Here is a 22,065-nt window from a genome sequence, read left to right as displayed (position 1 = left end):
AAGACAAAGACCACAGTGGAAATTCCTTGATAATTCCACAGGGATGTTCTGGCATCAGCATCCTCCAGGAAAATAGAGGATTCAGTCACCTTTGTTCTCAGTCTACCAACATACTGTCTGTGGTGAGATTCTGGGCATGGCGTACCTTTCTCTCTCACAGACCTGCCAAGTTGGCATTCTGAAAGCAAATAGTAGCAATAATTACTCCAGTGTGTTAGGAACTTGAAGAGTCTATAGACTGAGAGGACAAGTATGAGGAAGGGATAGAAAGGGGTAAGAAAAGCATAAAATATTGCATGGATATAAAAATGTTTAATTCACACTTCACCATGTAAAATGTGGACTCGTAGGTGTATAAAGAAACCAACAGCAAAGTCATGATATCTAATGCTCTTAGGGATAAAGTCGCTTGTGAAAGACATGCCCAATGCCATGCCACCAAGCAGATGTAAATATTTTAAAACTATGGAAGCATCCTTTATCCTAAATCATGATTTCTAAGCTTTATATTTTCATAAACTGATCTAATCCCTGATCTAACATTTGAGAAATCAATATTTATGTCCCAATTTTAAAGATTTTTTGGGGGGCTCCTGGAGGATTCCCTTTTCTATGTCTCAATGTTTTATTCTACCAACTGTAAAAATTAACACCTAGTTACTCTATTGGTATAGCTATTTTATAAAATAAGTAACATTTTGCATCCAAATAAGTAGACAGGCCAAAATAGAACAACATGAGTGTTTGTAGCTGAATTTTTTTCCAGTGAACTAGAGAATGTTTCTCCCCAGATACTGAAGCTGACTCAGACCCAGATATTAATTTGCAAATAAGAACACTGCAGAAGAGTGACTTACCAAAGCAGTGCAGCCCACCAGCTGCTGAAACCAGAACTCACACTCCTAAACTTCCAACTGGCATTTTCTACCATATCACATGTAATGTTTTATTGTTCTCAAAAAGGACCCTCCAATGTGAGGAAGGTTAGATTCAGTCCTACTAAGGTCCTAATGTAATGAAAACTCATGAAAGTGGTATAGTGCCCCAGTAGGACTACAAAAGCTGAGCTCATTCACAACCAGGAAAGAAGGCTACAGGCAAAGATTAGTGTCTTCATCTAGCTGAAAGGTAGATGGAACACAGACAGAAAGGATGGAAGGAAAGTGACATTCCTGGGAAACTGCCTGCCATAGCAAGGCAACACAAGCTCAACAACAAGGCTTCGGCTGGATTCCCTGCACTCTCGCAAGCATGTCATGGGAATAACAGAAAATGAGCCTACAACGGAAGCCAGTGATTGGCCATAAAGGGTCTGGGTGGAGAGAGCTGAGGTCCTGCACTCTGTTGCTCAGGCCTTGAGGTATCATTGACAATTTGTGACCAATAAACGATGATGTTGGCATTGTGCTTTAGCAAGTTCCTTCTACGGTCATGTGAGATTGTTAGAGAGACACTCAGATCGGAACCTGAGAAACCCAATCGGGAGCTATCTTGAGAGCCGGGGTACAGGAAGGGCAGGGCAGAACAAGGTCACAAACAATGAGATTGGAAAGAATAAAATATGTCACTAGAAGAAACAGAGTCAAAAGGAATATTTGGCAAGTCACCAAGGACACCACATAATGAACTAAACACGGACAGAAGAATTTAAAACGTTTTGTTTGTCAACAGCAAAAACACAAAGAGTGGGCCTGCTAAAAATATGACCTAGCATATTGAAGGAGTCCGTAACATAATAACTGTTACAGACATAAGAATGCTAGGCTGCCTCGGGTTAATGACAAGATGTTGCTCTCAGTGTTCTTTGGGGTAAGTCGGGGGTGGCGGGGAAGAGAAATACATTATAATTTCAGATCCGTCCATAAGATAACCCATTTTCTAGAAGGAATTGAAGTTCGGACTGAGAACTTTACTTTCTCATGGTAACTTAGATGCTCACAGAGATGTAGCACTCCGATCCAGCCATCCAGGTGTCTGGTCTATTGCTGTCTATGCAACAGGACTCAGCTCCTCAGTAGAAAGACCTACTAATACTTCAACTGAATTCCACTCCTCCCACCGGGCTTCCTTCACTGTGTCCCTCCAGACATATTTCTAAGCACACAGAAGATCTAGCATTGGCTTTTTTTCTCTCACAAGCTTCCTAAGCATTTCCTTTAAAAGACACATAGTAAACTTCATCAAAAAACATTAATTGTTCTGAACATAGAAGTTAATAAGAACACAGCAATGAGAAGATATATCTCATAAAAGAACAATTTCTGTTCCCCCAGGATCTTCAGAAAAAAGTCTGAAAATTACTGCTTTGTATCCGGTGCTGATCTATAGGATGCAAACTTCATGACGCCCAATGGGAAGGACCTGAGGTGCTTTTGTTTTATTAGAAGGCACTGTATTATATTAAATCACATCTACACAGCCAAAGGGAGTATTAAACAATCATGCTGGTTGATTTATGCACCAACTGGGGACTTGTTAAATAGGCAAAAGCTGTTGCCTCGATCTCAACACAAGCAGGACTGAGTATGACCCATCCATTTGGACCATCATCACATCATGAATTCATCAATTTTGCCTGAAGGCCCAAGATCAAAGCAGTAGCCTTCTCACTGTAATCCCTTCATGAGACAATCAGCCTTATCCAAATCCCAACAATCTACTTTTCCCTAATGAGCAATTCATTCTTTCAACTTGCCTCTATGCTGCCCTTTCCCCCACATCTTTCTACACTCAGCATATGGCAATGTTGGATGATTCATGGACACTCTCTACTACCCCACATAACTCCATGAGGCGGGCATAATTGTGGAGACAGGAGGCACAAAATGAAAGGAGTTAAGATGCCTATTCAAGGTCACACAATTTGTCAGCGTTTCGGTCAGAGTCAAATGAGTGCATTTGCTATGGAATCTCACACTCTTAAAGCAATGCACTTGTCCCACCTCAGACAAAATGCACATCTGAGTGAGATGTACTCAGACACTGGACATTTCTCCCAGAGAAAATGGAGTCATGAAAGGGATAGCGGGTACATGTATTGGATTCCCCCTTCATTGTCAAAGTAAGTGGAAGCTTTTAATTTCCTGGTGGGTTACAATAATAGCTCTCATGGCCTGTAAAATCAACCTGGATGTTGTTCCTGCCACAAACAGAATTCTGCCTAAAAAGGGGTAAGCTTGGATGCAGGCAAAGCTGACTGCCGAACTCTGCCAAGACAGGGTAAGCAATTCCTCAATAGTTCCTGCCTCACAAATATGTCTGTCAGATATATTGGGCCAGAAGGCTGAACATGATGCTCCAACATTATAGAGAGTGTTGGGTGACTGTTCAGGCAGCAATCTTTTTTTTTTTAACCTACAAATTTTGTTTATTTGTTCATATTACATCTTGATTGTTAGCCTTTCCCCTGTTTCCTCCCATTCTTCCCTCCCTCCCACTTCCCCCCTTCTCCCCTCCCCTATGTCTGTGATTGAGGGAGACCTCCTCCCCCTATATATGCTCTAAGAATATCGAGTCTCTTCTTGGTAACTTGCTATCCTTCCTCTGAGTGCTGCCAGACCTCCCCATCCAGGGGACAGGGGCAGAAAAGGGGCACCAGATTTCGTTTGAGAGTCAGATCTCACTCTCCACTCAACAGTGGAGAATATCATGTTCGTCGGCTAGGTCTTAGTAGGGGTTCGAAGTTTACTGCCTATTTCCCTTGGCTGGTGCCTTAGTTTGAGGAGGACCCCAGGACCCAGATCTGTCAGGCAGCAATCTTTCTTAGCCATTTTTTCATTTTGGAAGCTGCTAACCTGCATTTCCAGTTCACTCAGATATTTAAGTGTATTTCTTCTCAATTGAAGACCAAGTAGTTTAGTCTTTCAATCAACCTTAATTGGTTAGGAATTAAGATGTTTTTAAATCAAGATAGATGTTTTAAGTTAATAGAGATGAGATATGATAGATGTTGGTTTTCATTCAGAAATTTAGACCTGGATGAAATAGTTCTATGTTCATTGTTCAGTATTCTGAATTTTTCTACCTTGTAGGTCCTGAAGTTCAAATGCTGATCACCACAGCGTGGCCTTCAAAAGAAAGTTTGATGATCAGAGTGTTTAATCTCCTCAGAGAGTAAAGAAGCTCTAAGGAATGTCATCCAGGTAGACTTGGAGAGCTAGAGATCCTCTTCACATGAGACATGGATTACAAAAAACAAACAAACAAACAAACAAACAACAACAAAAACCCACCACCATCACCTAGCATGAAGAAAGCACTTGGCAATTATCAGATGCTTTCCTGAATTGTTCTGAGCACAGAGTGCAGCATCTGGTCCAAGGGCATCAAATGTAATAACATTGTAAGTTCATTTTGCTTCCAGTCAATCCCAAATGAAAGGATGCTAATGTACAGGCTTAACAAACCAAAATCTCCCTGTTTTAGCAAAGGATCCATCTAGTGAAAGTATTCTTCTAATCAGGCAAATTGACAATTATAAAATATGGTATAAAATGGCTTGATTGTACATTTTACAGAACTTCATAAAGTAAGATCACTTATAAATTCAACTAGACACCCTCTTCAAAAAGCAAAACCGAGTAACGTTTAGACTAAGACAATAAAGCTCTGCCACAGCCTCTGCCCCTCTCCTATCCACATGTCTTCTGTGTCAGTCAGCTGATTGTTTCATCTGTGTGTATGTCAGAAAATGGATCAATACTTCCAGGAAAACTTTATTACTCTACAAATCAAGACATTCTTTGTCCCCATGTTTGTTGTTGAATTATTTCCACTCTATTATCATCCTGTATTTACATGTTGTTCTCTTAACTAAAGCCCTTGGTACAGAAAACAGCCATCTCAGCTGCTCTACTTCTCTACAAAGACAGGAACCCCGTAACTTCTCAATACCTACTGAGTAAATGAATATGTATATGCCAGAAACAAAATGTCGAAGATCCCTGGTGTGGCTGTTGATTGCATGGAAGCGCACAGAATCTGGGAATAAAGTGCTGAGTCTTACAGTTTACAGGCCAGATGGCTTTGAGGTCACACGGAAGAGAGATACACACAGAAAGGAGCAAGAATCAACCCTACACAGTGAGCACTGTCAGGACGTGGAAAGGACCACAAACATGGGGAGACATGAAGACAACGCAGGGACTACGTGTTCTCCATATAGGAGCTTGCTCCTGAGCTAAATGTAGAGCAATGCCAGCTGTCAGTGGGCATCACCACACTGTCATCACCAACGTTTCCTGTGTGCAGCAAGACTCTCGTCTCTCCCATGAGAACACGGTCCACAGAGTCGGCTAAGCAGACCTCATAGAAGGACCACAGAGACTGAAGCAACAGTCACAAACCCTGTATAGGTCTGAGCTGGGTCCTCTGTGTATATGTTTGTGTATAAGTAGTTTGGTGTTCTTGTGGGACTCCTAACAGTAGAAGTGGGGGTGTCACTGATTCCCTTGGGGCCCTTTTCATTCTAGTGTGTTGCCTCATCCAACCTTGATGTAAGGGTTTGTGCATAGTCTTACTGTTGTATGTTATGACATGTTCTGTTGATATCCCTGAGAGGCCTGCTCTCTCTTTTTTTTTTTTTAATGGAGGAGAAAAGGTTCTAGAAGAGAGGGAAGGAAGGACAGGACTATTTGTGGTTAGGATGTAATGTATGAGAAAGAAAAAATGTTGAAGCCTGATGCCTCTCATTTTGACCTTTCTGTGTCATTGAGAACTAAGCATTCCTCAGCAGAAACAGGATAAAGCTTCTTTAAAAGCTGTGAGTCAATAAGCTCCCCTCTACCCACTCCACCACACACACACACACACACACACACCAGCCTCTCACCTGCTGGTTCTGATAGGCTGTGACTGTGGTAAACACGGTCTCAGGAAAGTTGAATGTTTTCACGCCGTCCCCCACAGGCACGGGCTTGGTGGGTGAGAGGTCACTGCTGAAGTCTTTGCGGATCACGTGGACTCGAGGCTGGTACTTGTGCATCGAGTGCAGAATGATCTGAAGTGGGAAGAGGGAACTTGGTGTTGGGTGACTTTTAAGGCTCCTGCATCGTTTCATGCTTGCGTGCAAAATAAGTCACAATAAATTAGGAAGCATGGCAGGAGGGGGACAGATTAAGGCTGGGATGCATCGGGGCATAGAAACCAGTGAACTAAGCTGCTGGGTAGCATGCCCTGGAAACATATGATTGGCTATACTCATCGCGGATGTTATTAGGTGTGGTTCATTTGTTTAACTGGAAAAAATGAGGACCACCCATTCTCGTTCTCAGCCTCTGCCATGTGTTGTATTTTCTGCTCCACCTTCAACTTTTCAGCAGTTGCCTGTGTTGCCTTTAAATTCTACACTTCGTTCTTTTTTTTTCATTTTTAAATATGTTTTATTAATTTATTCATATTACATCTCAATTATTATACCATCCCTTGTATCCTCCCATTCCTCCCTCCCTCCCATTTTCCCCCTACTCCCCTCCCCTATGACTGTGACTGAGGGGGACCTCCTCCCTCTGTATATGCTCATAGGGTATCAAGTCTCTTCTTTTTTTTGTATTTTTTTGTATTTTTTATTAATTTATTCTTGTTACATCTCAGTGGTTATCCCATCCATTGTATCCTCCCATTCTTCCCTCCCTCCCATTTTCCCCTTCTTCCCCTCCCCTATGAGCATATACAGGGAGAGGAAATTCCCCTCAGCTACACTTCGTTCTTTGCACTGATTGAACTTGTATGCATTCGTCTACATCACAGAAGTGTAAGTGGCATATCTTGGATCTTACCACCTCAGAAACTGCTACTTCCTTGAAGAAAATAGTGATAGCAACCAGGATGGATGCTGGTGTTGACTGAACAGTACATGTTTTATTGCCAGAGAGAAAGTAATAACCTAAGTTGCCTCGATTATACTAGAGAAGCTTAATACTTCTTTTGTAAATCCAGTTTTCTCAGCCAATCACCCAGAACTGTCATTCACTTTTTTTTTCCTCTTAGGTATCTCCTTGTGAGTTACTCAGTTGCAAGTTGTGGTTTCTTTTGCCAGTGTTAAATCTGTTGTGTTTCTGTCTTACCTCCTTTACTGGGCTTTGAGTCCCTGGAGCAAAAAAAAAGAACTTTGTCTGATAAATATAAGCTGACGAGTAGCAGGTGTTTGCTAAATGTTAGATTTGTAATAAATGACATTTAAATGGAAGAGAAAAGAAGTTTATGCTTAGTTACTTAGAATGGCGTACAGATTCTTATGTTACCTATTAGAAGGAGCCTGGGGTGGATAAGCTCTAAAGCAAAGGGGGAAAGAGGGAGCAGGGGCTGGTGAAGTTCTTTAACTCACATGGCCTTGATCATCCAACTCATTGTTGGTCAGCTTGAGTTTGTCGAAACTAACCACCTGCCTCATCCAGGTATCTCCAGAAGCGAGGGAATCCGGGTGTATGTAAACCCTTGGAGGCACCGGGGAGTCAGCATTGCCAGCCACCATCCACTTGGAGCTGTGATACACATATCTGAGACACAGAAGGAGAGAAGAGAATTTAGATTCAGTTGCTTGGGAGAGCGAAGGCCCAAGAAACAAATAAAGGAAAAAGGAAAGATGACGAGATAACAATTAAAACAAAAATAATGGGAATGACATAAAGAATATAATTGCGGAAAAACAAAAAAGGTAGATAATGAGAAAACATTAAATTGAGATGGAACTGGACAATAGGGTGAAATAGGGAGTGACAGAGAACTGTTAGGGTTAGTGATCAAAGTCACAGCTCTTGTGAGGAAAACACTCTCAGAGTCACTTTTTCTCCTCCCTTGCTGTACCACGCACAGGCATCCTGGATCCATGTGTCTAGCTAAAGAAAAGGTATTTTACTGCAACCTTTCACCTTTCAAATGCAAACCATATAATCTTTTTAGCCACTTGTTCAGGATTTTGTTCCTTATTAAAAACATCTTCCATGTTGTCCTATAAAAAGCAGCCATGTGCCGGGACTCTCCAAGCCTCTCGCTCATTAACCATTTCCTCGCCGACCATCTGAATTCTGCAAGGCATTTCCACAAGAATGAAGGGCTTCCTGCGTGAGTGGAACACCTCCCATAATCACCAGCAAATATCCCCAGTGTTCACTTTAACGGACTTGGCTGGGAAATTTCTCATTGTTCACATCATTTCCCCACAATGCTCCTGTACATGAGATATTGATGGTTGCAAAGGAGGTCTGTTTTTCCAGAGCTTACCAACTTCCCTGTGGTCCTCAAGACCCATGCCATGTATCTGGCATTTCCTTACATTTCAGTTCTAAAGGACTACATGGGCCCTGACCTCTGGCAAACAGAAGCACTCAGACCAAATTATGGCTTCCAAGAGTCTATTCCATTTACTGGAAGCGTGTTCTCTCCTGATCTCTACCATATAGGCCATGCCTCTCTTAGCCAGCGCTCTCCTCATACTATATAGCCCCGGCTCCCCCGTCATATTTTACCTCCAAGTTCACAGACTTGGAGCAATGTTCTCATAAGTTAGTCGCTTCAAAAATGCACCTCTGATTTGACTGTGGCCTCAAGACATTGAGCAAGCCACCATTGCTTTGTAACAACAATATGTATGCCATCAAAAAGACTTGGAGGATATACTGAGACAATTCTGAGACAAAGTTATTCATCAGACTCATCCAGACCCAAATTAAGGGCAGCTGTTCCCCTGATACGATTCTCTTCTTACAATTTTTCCAATTCTCCTGTTTGTTCCTAGTCATCTTTTTAAGAGTTGCATATGAGATGTTCTGGTCTCTGGTCTATTTCCTTCTCAGAAAAAAAAAGCCCTAAATTCCAACTCATTTATTATTTCACAAAACATATCATTCAATGTGTTCATCATTTTAACATAACCTCAGTTACTTTCAGATTCAAGAAAGAGCCACTTAATGTTTGCTCCTGTAGGGGACACTGTAAGATCCCATTCTGGCCAGAGACCTGGGAGGAGTTGAAGACACACTTACTAAGCCCTTGTTTTCTGTCTTTGGTTTATTGTCTGGTACCCTACCACAGACCATTGGCATATCCTCTGCCCTTATTCACCTAACAGGTTTTAAAAACTGCCTTGGCATATTGACGATGTCTACAATTCCAGAGCCATTACCTGTATCTTTTATTGTCCACAGGCACAATGTCCATTGCTATATAGTATTGCTGATGGGGATCCAGGCCAGTGATTTTCACTCTCATGGCAGGAAACATCCTCCTGTGAAGATGAATGAAGTCATGAGCACAAGAGAGAGGGAAACTAAACTGGAGTACAAACTTAGAGTGCCTTCGTATTGGGTATTTTAAGCACATCAAAAACCCAGTATCCACTAATTCCAGTGAGGTGGCTAATTATTATTTCACTAATTACTGCAATTAGGTGTAAATGGGCATTGCAAGCCATGATGAAGACTCACGTTGCTGAAACAGCATCTCTTCTTAGCTCAAATTTAAGCTACCTCCTGATTGATACACTCAAACAGTTCATTCATGGCTCTGATTTATATTTTAATTAACCTTTTAGTAGCATATATAAAATACTGAGCTTATTTGAAAATGACCACTGAAAATTAATTTCTCAAGAAAAATAACCAAATAAAATGAAAGCACTCCTAGTCTCCAAACAAAGGACCAGCAACTTTTTTATTTATTTATTTTTAGTGCATAAAACTGAACAAAAATTCCTGCAATTTCTCAGGCTGTCAACGTGTGTGTCAGAGGAAGGACCCTGTGGAATAAGGAGCAAATACCAAATGAAGTCTAGTGGCCTCTGGGCAATACCTTGCTTCCACCACAATGGCTTGTTAAACTTGCCAAAACAAGTGAGGTCAGGATGTGGCACTTTACAGCTTCTCTCATAACTGAAGGGAGGAGAGGGCACAGCCCAAAAGAGGTATTGGATTTCAACTAGTCTAGAATAAAAGTTGCCATTATCCTCAAAAATCCCAAGAAGAAAGTAAAGACACCAAGCCTGTTTGCATCAAACAAGACATTTGAAAAGTGCTCGATTCAAAAAATGTAGATTGCCCTGAGTGTGCTCTAGGGTACTTGTACACAAAATGCTACATTAAGCTTAACCATCTGGGGCTAGTTAATAGAGCTGAGTCGACCACGGTGCTAATGAGGTCAAGGTCACAAGCTTGAGCCACATATGGCCTAATTGGCTTTGCTCCATTTCACGGCCACAGACCATGCCCTGACCTCAGACAGCCATCTTGCAAATGTGTGCAAGGCTGTCTGTACAAGTCTCACATTCACTCCTTATTCAGGAAAAGTAACCCATAAAGTAAATGTGTTTCTGGCAGCAAATCTGTGCTATGAGAATCACACTGGAAAGACAAGAGACCTTTGATAGGGATGGCGGCAAATTCTGAAATAGTTGCACCAAGTGCATAAGGGTTCTTTCTTTTCGCACTTTATTTTCCAGTTGGTTTATATTTTCTCTTCCCATCCTCACAACTTTAATTAGGAGGCCTCGAATTTTAGTTTTACCAATAAAATGTGATGAGTGGCTACACTTAATAACATTCACTATGAGTTACACACTTTGATCTACATTAATTCTTCCAAACATCTGAGAACCTCAGTCTATACTTTTAAACACAGGTCAGTAATTGCCTTCCTCACAGCAATGAATTTCAATCCTCCTCTATGTTTTATTTGCAAGGAGGCATCTGGTGAGAGACAGAGAGAAAACGCTCTCCCTTACAAATGGAGCTGAGATGTGCCTCTTCTTGGTCACCTATATAAGCTGTGCTACACCAAAAGAAAGAGCATTTGACATTTTTAATTTGATATTTTCTCTGGAACAGTTATATAACCCTAAGTGCTCAAATTCTAAAATGACTTTGGGTAAGTCATTCCACTCCTATCTTCCATAATACACAGCAAAGGCTTTAAAATTCTGTTTTAATTTTCTGAACTCTCCAGACACTGCCTGTTCTCTGTGTTAGTGTTTTAGTACTTTATACAAAAATATGTTATAACTTAATAAAAATAAATTACCTTTCATAAACCATAAAATGAGCTGTGTTTGGTATTAATGTTATAGTTAGATTTAGGTCTCAATTTATCTGTCTTCTAAATCCATTAATCCCAACACACACCTCTGTCCATGGTGCTGATTACAAGAATTGGTTGGTTATCCCCAAATTGAGGGCTCTGTAGACTGCAATCATTCCAAATCACCAGGGGACAGCTTGGTGTGTAGGGAGATGTAACTGGTGAATAAGATTTCCCTAATTGTAATAAGACATATTAATTCTATGTAGTCAACACTACATGGTATGTTGGTATTGTCAGTACTCAAGAGAATTTTGTGAAAGCATAGGCACATAAATCCTAAAATTAAACACTTAAAGGCTGGGGTGCACTACTGGTCTCCAAAGTGTGTAGAATAGGGGATGGTATCAGTAACAAGACTATATGGCAAACATATAGACATACTGACCATATGAAAACCCAAACTGAAAAACATTCTAGACAGAAAGTAGTTGTAATATTTTACCTCTCTGTGTTTAACCTCCAATTGCTTTGTTATCACCAAATTTCCATAAAAAGTAGAAGAGGAGCACACTATAATCCAAATAATAAGAGATGGCACTGAATATAACTCTCCTCAAAAATTGGTCTACACAATAATCACTTTAGTCACTGGGAAAGTTATGAAGCAATGAGGATACCAAGAGGAAAAAAAGTCAAGCAGGAGGTCAGGTTCATTTAATCCATGGCTTTCAAATGTTCTGTTGAATGTGTTAGTTTCTCTACATCCATTGAGATGAGCTAAACCTAGTGAGTATTTTCATAAAAATCATGTGTAAGCAGTGAGGTGAAGCCTTTTCATTCCCATAATATATATATGTATGTATAATTTGAAAATATAAAAATAGTATGGTCATGCTTAATTTCATTAGCTATTCCTATTTGCTTGGAGACTTAATCCAAATTCAGTATTAGTTAAATCCTTTTCATTTTGAGTCTGAGGCAAGAAATACAAATATTAATGTGGTAGAGTAATAAATAATTAAGATCATTATTATAGAACAATCCATATGCATGAATTTTGGAGCTACCAACCAATAACCTATGGCTTCATCAAGCTGCTTAGTCTCTTTCAGTCTTCTTTTCCCTGTATCCAAAAGGAAGAGACATATCTCACTTTGTAGAATTTCTGTGATGTTTAAGTACCATGTAAATGTTCAGTGTCCAGCACAAAATAGACCCCTACCTACAGAAAACTGAAGGACGGTAGTAAAGTCATGGTGTTACTAAAGGTGCCTCTTTTAAGAGAGACTGTGGTTTCCAAACTTATTTATTATCTTGGGTAACTGGTTTCACAAGAGACTCTCCTAATGATCATAAATTTTATATAATAATTTCAAGCCAAAAACAAAACACTATGAATCAATAAACTTGATTCAATGAGTGCAACAAGCCTCGTTCTTATAAAGGCATATGAGTATTTTAGTCTTGGAAGATATAAGTTTTGAGATTTTGTTTGTTTGTTTTAGAAAAGCTTTCTTTAAAATGATGCACGAGGGAGTAAGCACTTGCTTTGGACCTAATTTTTATCTATTATGTATCAAGAATTAGATGAAGTATGTTTTAAGATGGAAACTGTTTGTGAGGGTAGAAGTGATGCTAGATTTGAGTGCTTGGAGGAAAATAGCAAAATATTAAACCCAGAAAGACCATGTTAGAAAGTCCAGGTGCAGCAAAGAAAGTGCAAAATGCTTAGCTTCACTGAGTTTTACCACAGGTAAATGGCAGTTGGAGTAACGGGGCCTACTTCCGCGTCTTTGGGTTTGGTCACTCATTGGAGCATCCTTACCTGCCTGCTTTGGTGATGATCATCTCAGTCCCGATATCATGGAACCTCTTCCAGAGGTCAGCACACTGTAACTCCACTTGAATCTCCTCCATGGAAGACATGGCAGCAGGCACAGGGCCTGCAGCACCAGACGCTAGGTCGGTGTGAGCGCTGAAGGAGCAGGAGGTCCGCTCAGTGAGCACCTCGGAGTCTGACCCAGTGCTCTGCTCAGAATCTGCAAAGTGAACAATCAAGACTGAGGTGAGAAACTGCCCAGTTGCCCCCATGCTTGGTGGTAAAAGAAGGGGGCTGGGAGGCAGGGAGGCCTTGGAAGGGGAATGAACAAAGCAGGCTTGAAGTGAGGAAGCTCAGAGCACAGCACTCGGAGAATTTTATTGTTTATTTTATGGTTTGTTTTTTTTGTGATTTACAGCCTTCTTTCAGGTTCTGTATTTCCAACATGACATCTGGCATTTTAGTAAGTTTTAGCAACAACTGAAGAAAATTGTTCTGCAAGAAGCAAAATAAAGAATACTAATGCCTCCATGTTGAAAGGAATGAGGCCAAACTGGAGTGACAAAATAAATCCACATTTTGTGAAAACCATAAAGTCAGACTCCATCTCTAGGACTGTTTGACTCATCGCTCCCGGCGTCATGCCCTCTCACTCCCTGACTCTCCATATCGAGGGCCATCACTCAGTTATATTTGCTCCACCTATCTAGTCCCTGGTCACCAACACACTGAAGCGAGGTTGGCATCTTTAGAAGCAGTCTGTCACGTATTTGAGAAAACGGTTTTTCCTAAGACTCCAATCAGATCCCTTTTGATGGAGGGGAAAGAAAACTCTTTTGTGAGGCAAGGACATAACCATATGGAAAAAGTTATTAGCAAAAGCAGTTGAAACATAGGGAAGAAATGGGGACAGGAGACACCTTGATTAGCTTCTGAAGTGTAGGTGAGGGGAGGAGTGATCCAAATAGGAAGGTGGGATTCAGAGCAAATAAAAGCTGAATCTGGTTGTCCGGACCGCGTGAGCTTGTCTTGTGCCTTCTGTCCTCAGGAAGAAGGGGTGGGCGAAGGGACAAGGGGGTGCTAAGAGGGAGAAGGCCGCAACCAAATTTTCCAAAATGCCGAAGCTTCACTTTTAGGAGCCTATTATCAAAACTCATAAGACTGTCCACGTTCAGGTCACCTTATATACTCTTTGCAGGTCAAATGATATCAAGCTGGAAGGACCTGTTTATCCCTCCCTTTAACACCAAAGGTTCTGATTATTTTCCCTTTAAATAAATACGTGAGTAGAGGTTATGGGCACAATGTAATACTTTGATAAATGTCTTTTTTTTTTTACTTTCTTCCAAGTAGATGATCGGTTTTGACCTTATGAATTCCCCTGTATTTTCCCATTTCTCCCCATATCCCTTCTAGTCCTTTCCTTCCTTCATTCTCATATATCTATTTATAAATATGTATATAGATGTGTGTGTGTGCATATACATATAAATCCATAGATAAGGTTCATGAATGAGAGAAATATACAGTACTTGGCTTTCTGAGTCTGGCTTATTTTGCTTAATATGACGATTATCTCCAGTTGCACCAGTTTTCCAGCAGACAATATGATTTCACTCTTCATTATGGCTGATTAGGCCTCATTGTGTACTTAGGCTACATATTCCTTGTTTATTCATCTGTTGATAAATGGTGCTGCAATAAGCATGAGCTTGCAAGTATCTGCTTAGCGTTGTGGATTACAGTCGTTTGGGTCTACACCCAGAGTGGGTATAGCTAGGTCATATGTTGTTCCATTTCTAGATTTTGGAGAAATCTTCATACTGATTTCTGTAGTGAGTTGGCTAGTTCCGGTTTTCCACCAGCAGTATATAAATTCTGCCTTTCTCACACGTCCTTACCAGAATGTGTTGTCATTTTTATCTTGTTATTTAATTAAAATATAGTTACATTGTTTCTTCTCTTCCAGTCTTCCCTCCAACCCTTCCCGTGCCCCCAACTCTCTCTCAAATTTATGACTTCTATTTCACTATTGTTGATATATGTCGATAGATATGTGCAAATAAATAATAAATGCAGCCTGATGAGTCCATTTAGTGCTGTTTATTTGTATATGGGTTTAGGGCTGACTACATGGTGGTCTATAACATTTAGGGAGCTTTTCCCTGGGAAGTACAGCTACCTCTCCCTTTGCAGTTGCTAACTATCTATGGCTCTCTATCTAGAGGCAGGACTCTGTGAGATGTCCCCATCCACACTGGCGTGTCAACGGGTGGTGTCATTGCTCAGGTCTTGTTTAGGTAGCCGCATTGTTGAGATTCCACGAGTGTAGCTTCTCTGTCATACCTATAAGACACAATCTTACAACAGACTTTCTGACGCTGATAGCCATTCTGACTCAGATAAGATGGCATTTCAATATTATTTTATTTATATTTCCCTAATGACCTAGTGTGTTGAATATTGTTTCATGTTTACTGATCATTTGTACTTCACCTACTGTATGTGTGCAATCACCTGTAACCCCAGCTCCGGGAGATCCATTGGCCTCTTCCAGCCTCCAAGGAAGCTGTATACATATGGCAAACATTCATAGACACACACACACACACACACACACACACACACACACACACACACACACACAACACACACACACATAAGCATGCATGCACACACAAACAATAATAATAAAATGTCTTTAAAATCTGGAACACCAGAACTTACTGAGCATAACCTATTAGTCATTGATGGAGTTACCTTACTTCTACTTTTATGAGCTTCAGATAACCACCATTCTACATTCAGTTTCTAAGACATCAGCTTTTTTTTAGATTCCACATTAGAGTAAGATTCTGCAGTGCTTGTCTTTTCGTATATGGATTCTTATAATGAAACTAATGGCTCCATATCTGTTTGTGTTGCTGCAAATGGCAACCTTTTGCCATTTCATCCTTTTTATGGTGTTGTAGCACTTCATTGTATAAATGCACCACATTCTCTGCACACATAGGCATATAGTCTGTTTTCATTTCTTGGCTATTGTAACTAAGTGCAGATATCTCTTGGGCATAATAGTGAGATCACTAGATCATATGGCAATTCCACTTTAAGAAATATAAGACCTTCCATATTGTTCTTCACAATGGCTATAATTAATGTTCATTCTCACCAACAAATATGCAGAAGTTCTCTTTTCTCTGCATCTGGGCCAGCACTTGTTATCTCTTATCTTTTTTCGAATACCCATCCTTGCTGGAATAGTTAATGTGTCACTATAGATTTGATTTCCAGTTGTTAGTGATGTTGAACTTTTTTTTAACATACTTTTTGGCCATGTGTGCCTCCTTTTGAGGTTGTATGCTTATATCTATTGACAAATGATCTTTCAGTATTGTCAAGGGTCCGATCTTGGCATTAGAAAAATGAGAAAAGGATGAGACAGAAAGCCAAGCCATCTTGTTGCCATTCATATTTGTCTATAACTGATTTCTAGGCTTATAAACAACGCATCTCATTTTCTCCAGCCCCAATTATTTCCTTTCCCAAGTCCAGACATCATCTCTGTCATCAGCCATCATTCATAGAGATGACAGTGACTACAAGAAGTGAAGTGTCATTTCCAGAGAATCTTCCGAAGTCGTCATCCATTGCTTCTGAATAGAATTGCATTGCTGCAGGATCAACCTTCTTCTTACATATATGTTGTTTCTGACCAAAAATGTGTTATTTTACTCGTAGTCTTTAGTCCAGAATCTATCCTGATTAAAAATCACCAAAAGGTTTTACAGACAGGCTCTACCTGTGTGGGTGAAGTTTTATGTGTTGGGCTAACCAAAGATTTTTTTTAATCTAGCACAGGTCTAAGGTGGAGTTGCTGCTGAGTGATAAATGTCCATCCTAGCTTGATCGAGATGTCCTTTAGTAGCAGAGCGATTGTAATGCCACACATTCAGCCACAGACAGAGATGGGTTTCCAAGTCGCATTTGTCTCTGTGACACCAAAAGCACCTTGTACACCACAGATAGTAAAAGTAACATGTTTTAAAACTTCTCAAAAGATTTTCTAATAACTTTACCTTACCTATGATCAAGGTGTTAAAATATATTCACCATTAAGTGCTGTAAATATAAAATAAACTTTTTTGAAAGTAGGGTCCAGGAGAAGTTTTAGACATTGATTTCATCACTGGATGTTTGGGAAGGGGAACAGGAGGGGGAAATGACCACACTACGTAACCATAGTCCACTTGAGGGATTGAAATTAAGACTGTGGTCAAATATGGGGCACCAGAGTTCATGTCAGAGTCAGTCCCTGCTCTCCACATAACTGTGGAGAATGTCCTGTCCATTGGGTAGACCAGAGTAGGGGATTCGATGTTTACTACTTGTATTGTCCTTGAGCAGTGCAATAGTTTGAGCAGACTCCCCTGGGCCCCGATCTACCCATCACAATGTTCTTCTTGTAGGTTTCTAGGACCCTCTGGGTCCTTCTATTTCCCCATCTTGATGGCACTCAAAGAAAGAATAAGAAGGCTACCAAGATGAGACTCGATGGCCTATGACCATATAGTGGCAGAGGAGGTCCCCTCAGTCTTAGACCCAAGGGAGGGGAATAGGGTGAAAGCAGGAGGGAGGGAGGAACAGGAGGATACAAGTGATGGGGTAACAATTTAGTTGTAATCTGAATAAATTAATTAAATAAAAAAGAAATGAAGACTGTGGCTGGGAACTAGGAAATAAGAGACCCCCTAAACACACACACACACACACACACACACACACACACACACACACACACACACACACATTAACACACATACACACACATTAACACATTGTCCAGAACAAGACAAGGACTCAAAATGTGATACTAAATGGATTAACACATAGCTTTAACAAGGTCACTTCACCACAAAAGATCTATTTTCCCATTGTTCCCTGGAAAAGACCAAACTGGAAACTTTTAGAATCTATTCCATATCTAATGAAGTGAAGAGTGTAAGAATCCTCTCCAATGCAAGAGATACCCAGGAAGCCTCAATTAGACGCAAGCATGAAAGTTACTGGAACAAACCAGGTTAAATGAAGAAAAAGAATGAAGGCCCAGGTCTACATCACAGAAATTAAAAGACTGAGTAGGGATTCAGTGATTAGCTGCAGATGAACTAGGCTGAACAATTAGCAACTATGAGCATACGGTCCCGCATTATATACCATGCAGATACTTACAAGCAGAACACAGACCAAGAGAGTTTTCCAGTTAATGTTGATCAATCATGTGTTCGTGGAGTGGTTAATATGTGTTAACACTCTGCTAGATTCTGAAAATTACTGAGGAGAAAGAAAGACCTTCTCAAAAATGTGTTACAAGGCAATTTAGAATTGGAAGAATTCAGAAATATCCTGAGACCAATGCAGGTATCTACCACACTGTTTTCCATCCCATTACATAGATACTCATATGTCTCATAAAAATCTAGAAGGCAGGGAGATTTGAGAGAGTTAGGATAGAACTTTGGGGACCCCCATGCATGCTTTAAGAATAGGTAAATGGCTAAGTTTGTGGTAGCATAAGCAGTGTTTGACTATAAAGAGAATTTTCAGAAACAGCTATTTATATCACTGAAAATATTCTAGATTCCCGGAGTCCCACACTCATACAAAACAGAGCCTGTGAGCCTTTATTACAGAATATAGACTCCACCCTATGAGTGAAATTATTTGAATGTACCCATTAATGTCTAATAATTGATTGTTTTGTAGATACAAAAGATTGATTTGTAATTCAAAAATAAAATGTACCCCATTTGTTCAACAGTTCAAAAAATACAGACAGAAGTAAAAGCCAACTGTGAGATCAGCTACCATAAAAGAAGCTTAAAAGAGTAATCACAAAGTCAAGATCATAGTCTGCAGGAAAATAACGTTTAACCCTTTCTAAAAATATTTTTTCTAAATCAAAGTACATAAAAACAACTGAGGCCCAGTAAGATGGCTCAGAGGGTGAGCGTGTGTTCTTGCAAGCCTGGAAACCTGAGTTCAATGCCTGGAAACCATGTAAAGGTGAAAGGAAAGAGCCAGCTTTACAAAGTTGTCCTCTGACCTCTCCATGTGCTCCATGGCACACATGCTTTTCCTTTACCTGATAAATAAATGTATTCTAAAGAACGTTAACAATAGTTGAATTAGTGCAATTCCCTGTTAATCGGAATATATAATCAAGTTACCTAAGTGATGAACTTAAGAAGTACACGGTCAGTTATACTAATCAAATCAGATCATCCATTCAAAAACATATCAACCATGACTGGAAACTCTAGTCCCAGAGAATCCACTCCTGTCTTCTGGGCTCCTCAGGCTCCAGCCATGTGCGTGGTACACAGACATACATAAAGGCAAAACTCTCAAACATGCAAAATAAAAATAAAATAACAGAGGAATATCAAATGGCTGAGAAACACTTAAAGAAATGCTCATCCTCGTTAGGCATCAGAGAAATGCAAATCAAAACGACACTGAGATTCCATCTTACACCCATCAGAATGGCTAAGATCAAAAACTCAAATGACACCACATGTTGGCGAGGATGTGGAGAGAGAGGAACACTCCTTCACTGCTGGTGGGAATGCAAACTAGTACAACCACTTTGGAAAGCTATCTGGCGTTTTCTCAGAAAAATGGGAATAGGGCTTCCTCAAGACCCAGCTATCCCACTCCTTGGAATATACCCAGAAAATGCCCTAACACACAACAGGGACATATGCTCAACCATGTTCATAGCTGCTTTATACACAATAGCCAGAACATGGAAACAGCCTAAATGTCCCTCAGTAGAAGAATGGACTAAGAAACTATGGTACATTTACACTATGGAGTATTACTCAGCTATTAAAAACGAGGAATTCCCGAAATTTGTGGACAAATGGATTGACCAGAAATTATCATAATGAGTGAGTTCACCCAGAAGCAAAAAGAGACAAACGGTATATACTCACTTATATCAAAACACTAGTCCAAGGGATACGTCCCATGAAAAACCTTACTTACCAAGAAAGTGGGTCAGAGGAGAGGACATCCTATTGAGTCTTTAGGCGAGAGTAGCATGGAAGAATGGGGAAATAATAGGACCCACAGGGTCCTGGAAACCTACAAGAAGAACTTTATGACAGGCAGATCTGGGTCCTGGGGTCCTCCTCAAACTAAGGCACCAGCCAAGGAGAAATAGGCAGTAAACTTCGAACCCCTACCAAGACCTAGCCGACGAACACGATATTCTCCACTGTTGAGTGGAGAGTGAGATCTGATTCTCACGTGAACTCTGGTGCCCCTTTTTTGACCATGTCCCCTGGATGGGGAGGCCTGGTGGCACTCAGAAGAAGGATAGCAAGTTACCAAGAAGAGACTCGATAATCTTAGAGCATACATAGGGGGAAGAAGTCTCCCTCAGTCACAGACATAGGGGAGGGGAGAAGGGGGGAAGTGGGAGGGAGGGAGGAATGGGAGGAAACAGGGGAAGGGCTAACAATCAAGATGTAATATGAATAAATTAATTAAAATAAATAAATAAATAAATAAATAAATAAAATAGAGAGAGCAAAAAAAATTTAATGATTAATTTCTTAAAGGTTAAAAAAAAACTCTGGCTATTTTATTGTGGCGGGGGTGGGGGAGAGTTTTTGGCTTTCTTTCTTCAATAAATAAATAACTATTAGTAGCTAATTGGAATGACCCAGAAATGTTCTTCTTATAAATAGCTTTGTGACAAAAGGTAGTTCAGTAAATCAGGAGCAAAAATGATAAAGTTACACTTGGGGAAGGTAAAAAAGAAACCTCGGAAACCCCACATTGTGCTGGCTACATCATGTGGCTCACAGGGCAAAGCCAATATAAATGCATAAATAAATGTTCCTATCCAAGATGGCCACTGACAAAAGGGCTCCTAACCACATTCTTCTAATACTAATGTCTAATGATGGAGTAGGAGCTCAGCAAAGAGAGCACCAAGACCAAGGACAGAGACTATGTCACAATAAGTTGATTTGATTACCATAGAAAAGAAATGCCTTGACTGCATACACTTAGCTTATAGTGGGACTTAATGTCAAAATTGGGCATTACTGAACTATTTTATAGTCAATAAATTGAATTCTTATATATATGATTATTGGATATATGTGTATGTATAATTGTATCTATGTATAATACATATATATGTATGTGTCTGTTTGTGTTTTAAGACAAGACCTCATAATTCATATATGCATGTGTGTATGTGTGCACACACGTGTGTTTGTGTTTTGAGACAAGACCTCACTATGTAGCCCAAACCAGCATGGGACCCAGTAAATAGCTTCATTTGGTCTTGAACTCACAGCAATCCTCCTGTCTTATACCCTCCCAAGTACTGTAATTATAGGCAGGAGCCGCTGCACCCAGCCTTAACCAGTAATCTTCTGGGCTCATTCATTGCACAGTGAACAAAGCATACTTACTCCTGTGGCCCCCGATTTCCAGACCACGGATCCTTCAGAACTTTCTCTTGGCTCAACGGGTCTCCATTACCTTAGCTTTATGCTTAGGAGCTGAGCGTTTAAAATATGGTGCTGCTTTTAAAAAACATTTTATCCTGATGATAAAACCATTTATTGATTCTGTTTGTAGCAATTCAGTCTTTGATTGGGGGTTCTGAAATGAACATGAGATGGTGAGAATTGTGCCAAAGCACTCAGGTTTAACCCTGACAGGCCTCTCACTATGTGCCAGGCACCCTGCTTAGCCCTTTACATAGAAAATACATAATTTGATATCAAAAATTAAAGGTATAATCTCCTTATTATATACTATTAATTCTGAGTCCAACTCTGTCAGCTTTTACCAAGGATTTGAGGTAATGAATATTCTTACAAAGTGTTTCATTTTACTTCACCAACTACTCTGTTTCATATAAACCAGATTATATGCTAATGGGCAAAGATAAACCACATTTCTGATCTTAAGCCACTGAGAATCTGACAGAAAGGACATACAATGTCTCAAAGTGTGTTTGTACTAGATGCACCAATAAACATAGGGAGAAAGTGCTAAACAATTTTGAGCCAAAGATAGAGCAAATCAATAGCAAAAGGCTTCAGAAAATGACATTTGAGTAGCAAAAACTTAAAATACAGGTTCGACAGCCTCAGACAAATGAAGCAAAAATTTTAGGCAGCAAAAATAACAAGAATAAGGATTTG

General features: G+C 40.1%; 1 protein-coding gene across 2 annotated transcripts in view; it reads right to left on the bottom strand.

The window, feature by feature from the left end:
• Positions 1-22,065, bottom strand: part of TBX15 (T-box transcription factor 15) — a 119,180-nt gene that overhangs the window by 36,005 nt on the left and 61,110 nt on the right. For both annotated transcript variants that reach the window (XM_084756340.1, XM_084756339.1), the window contains exons 2-5: positions 12,836-13,049; positions 9,122-9,223; positions 7,325-7,496; positions 5,831-5,998 (exon numbers count right to left, since the gene is read on the bottom strand). In XM_084756340.1, the coding sequence (XP_084612466.1) occupies positions 5,831-5,998; positions 7,325-7,496; positions 9,122-9,223; positions 12,836-12,936 (543 nt within the window). In that variant the 5' untranslated portion in view covers positions 12,937-13,049. The remainder of the gene's footprint in view (positions 1-5,830; positions 5,999-7,324; positions 7,497-9,121; positions 9,224-12,835; positions 13,050-22,065) is intronic.

Source organism: Acomys minous (assembly GCF_964271855.1).
Source record: "Acomys minous genome assembly, chromosome: 14".
NCBI lineage: Eukaryota > Metazoa > Chordata > Mammalia > Rodentia > Muridae > Acomys > Acomys minous.
This window is presented reverse-complemented; position numbering and strand designations above follow the sequence as displayed.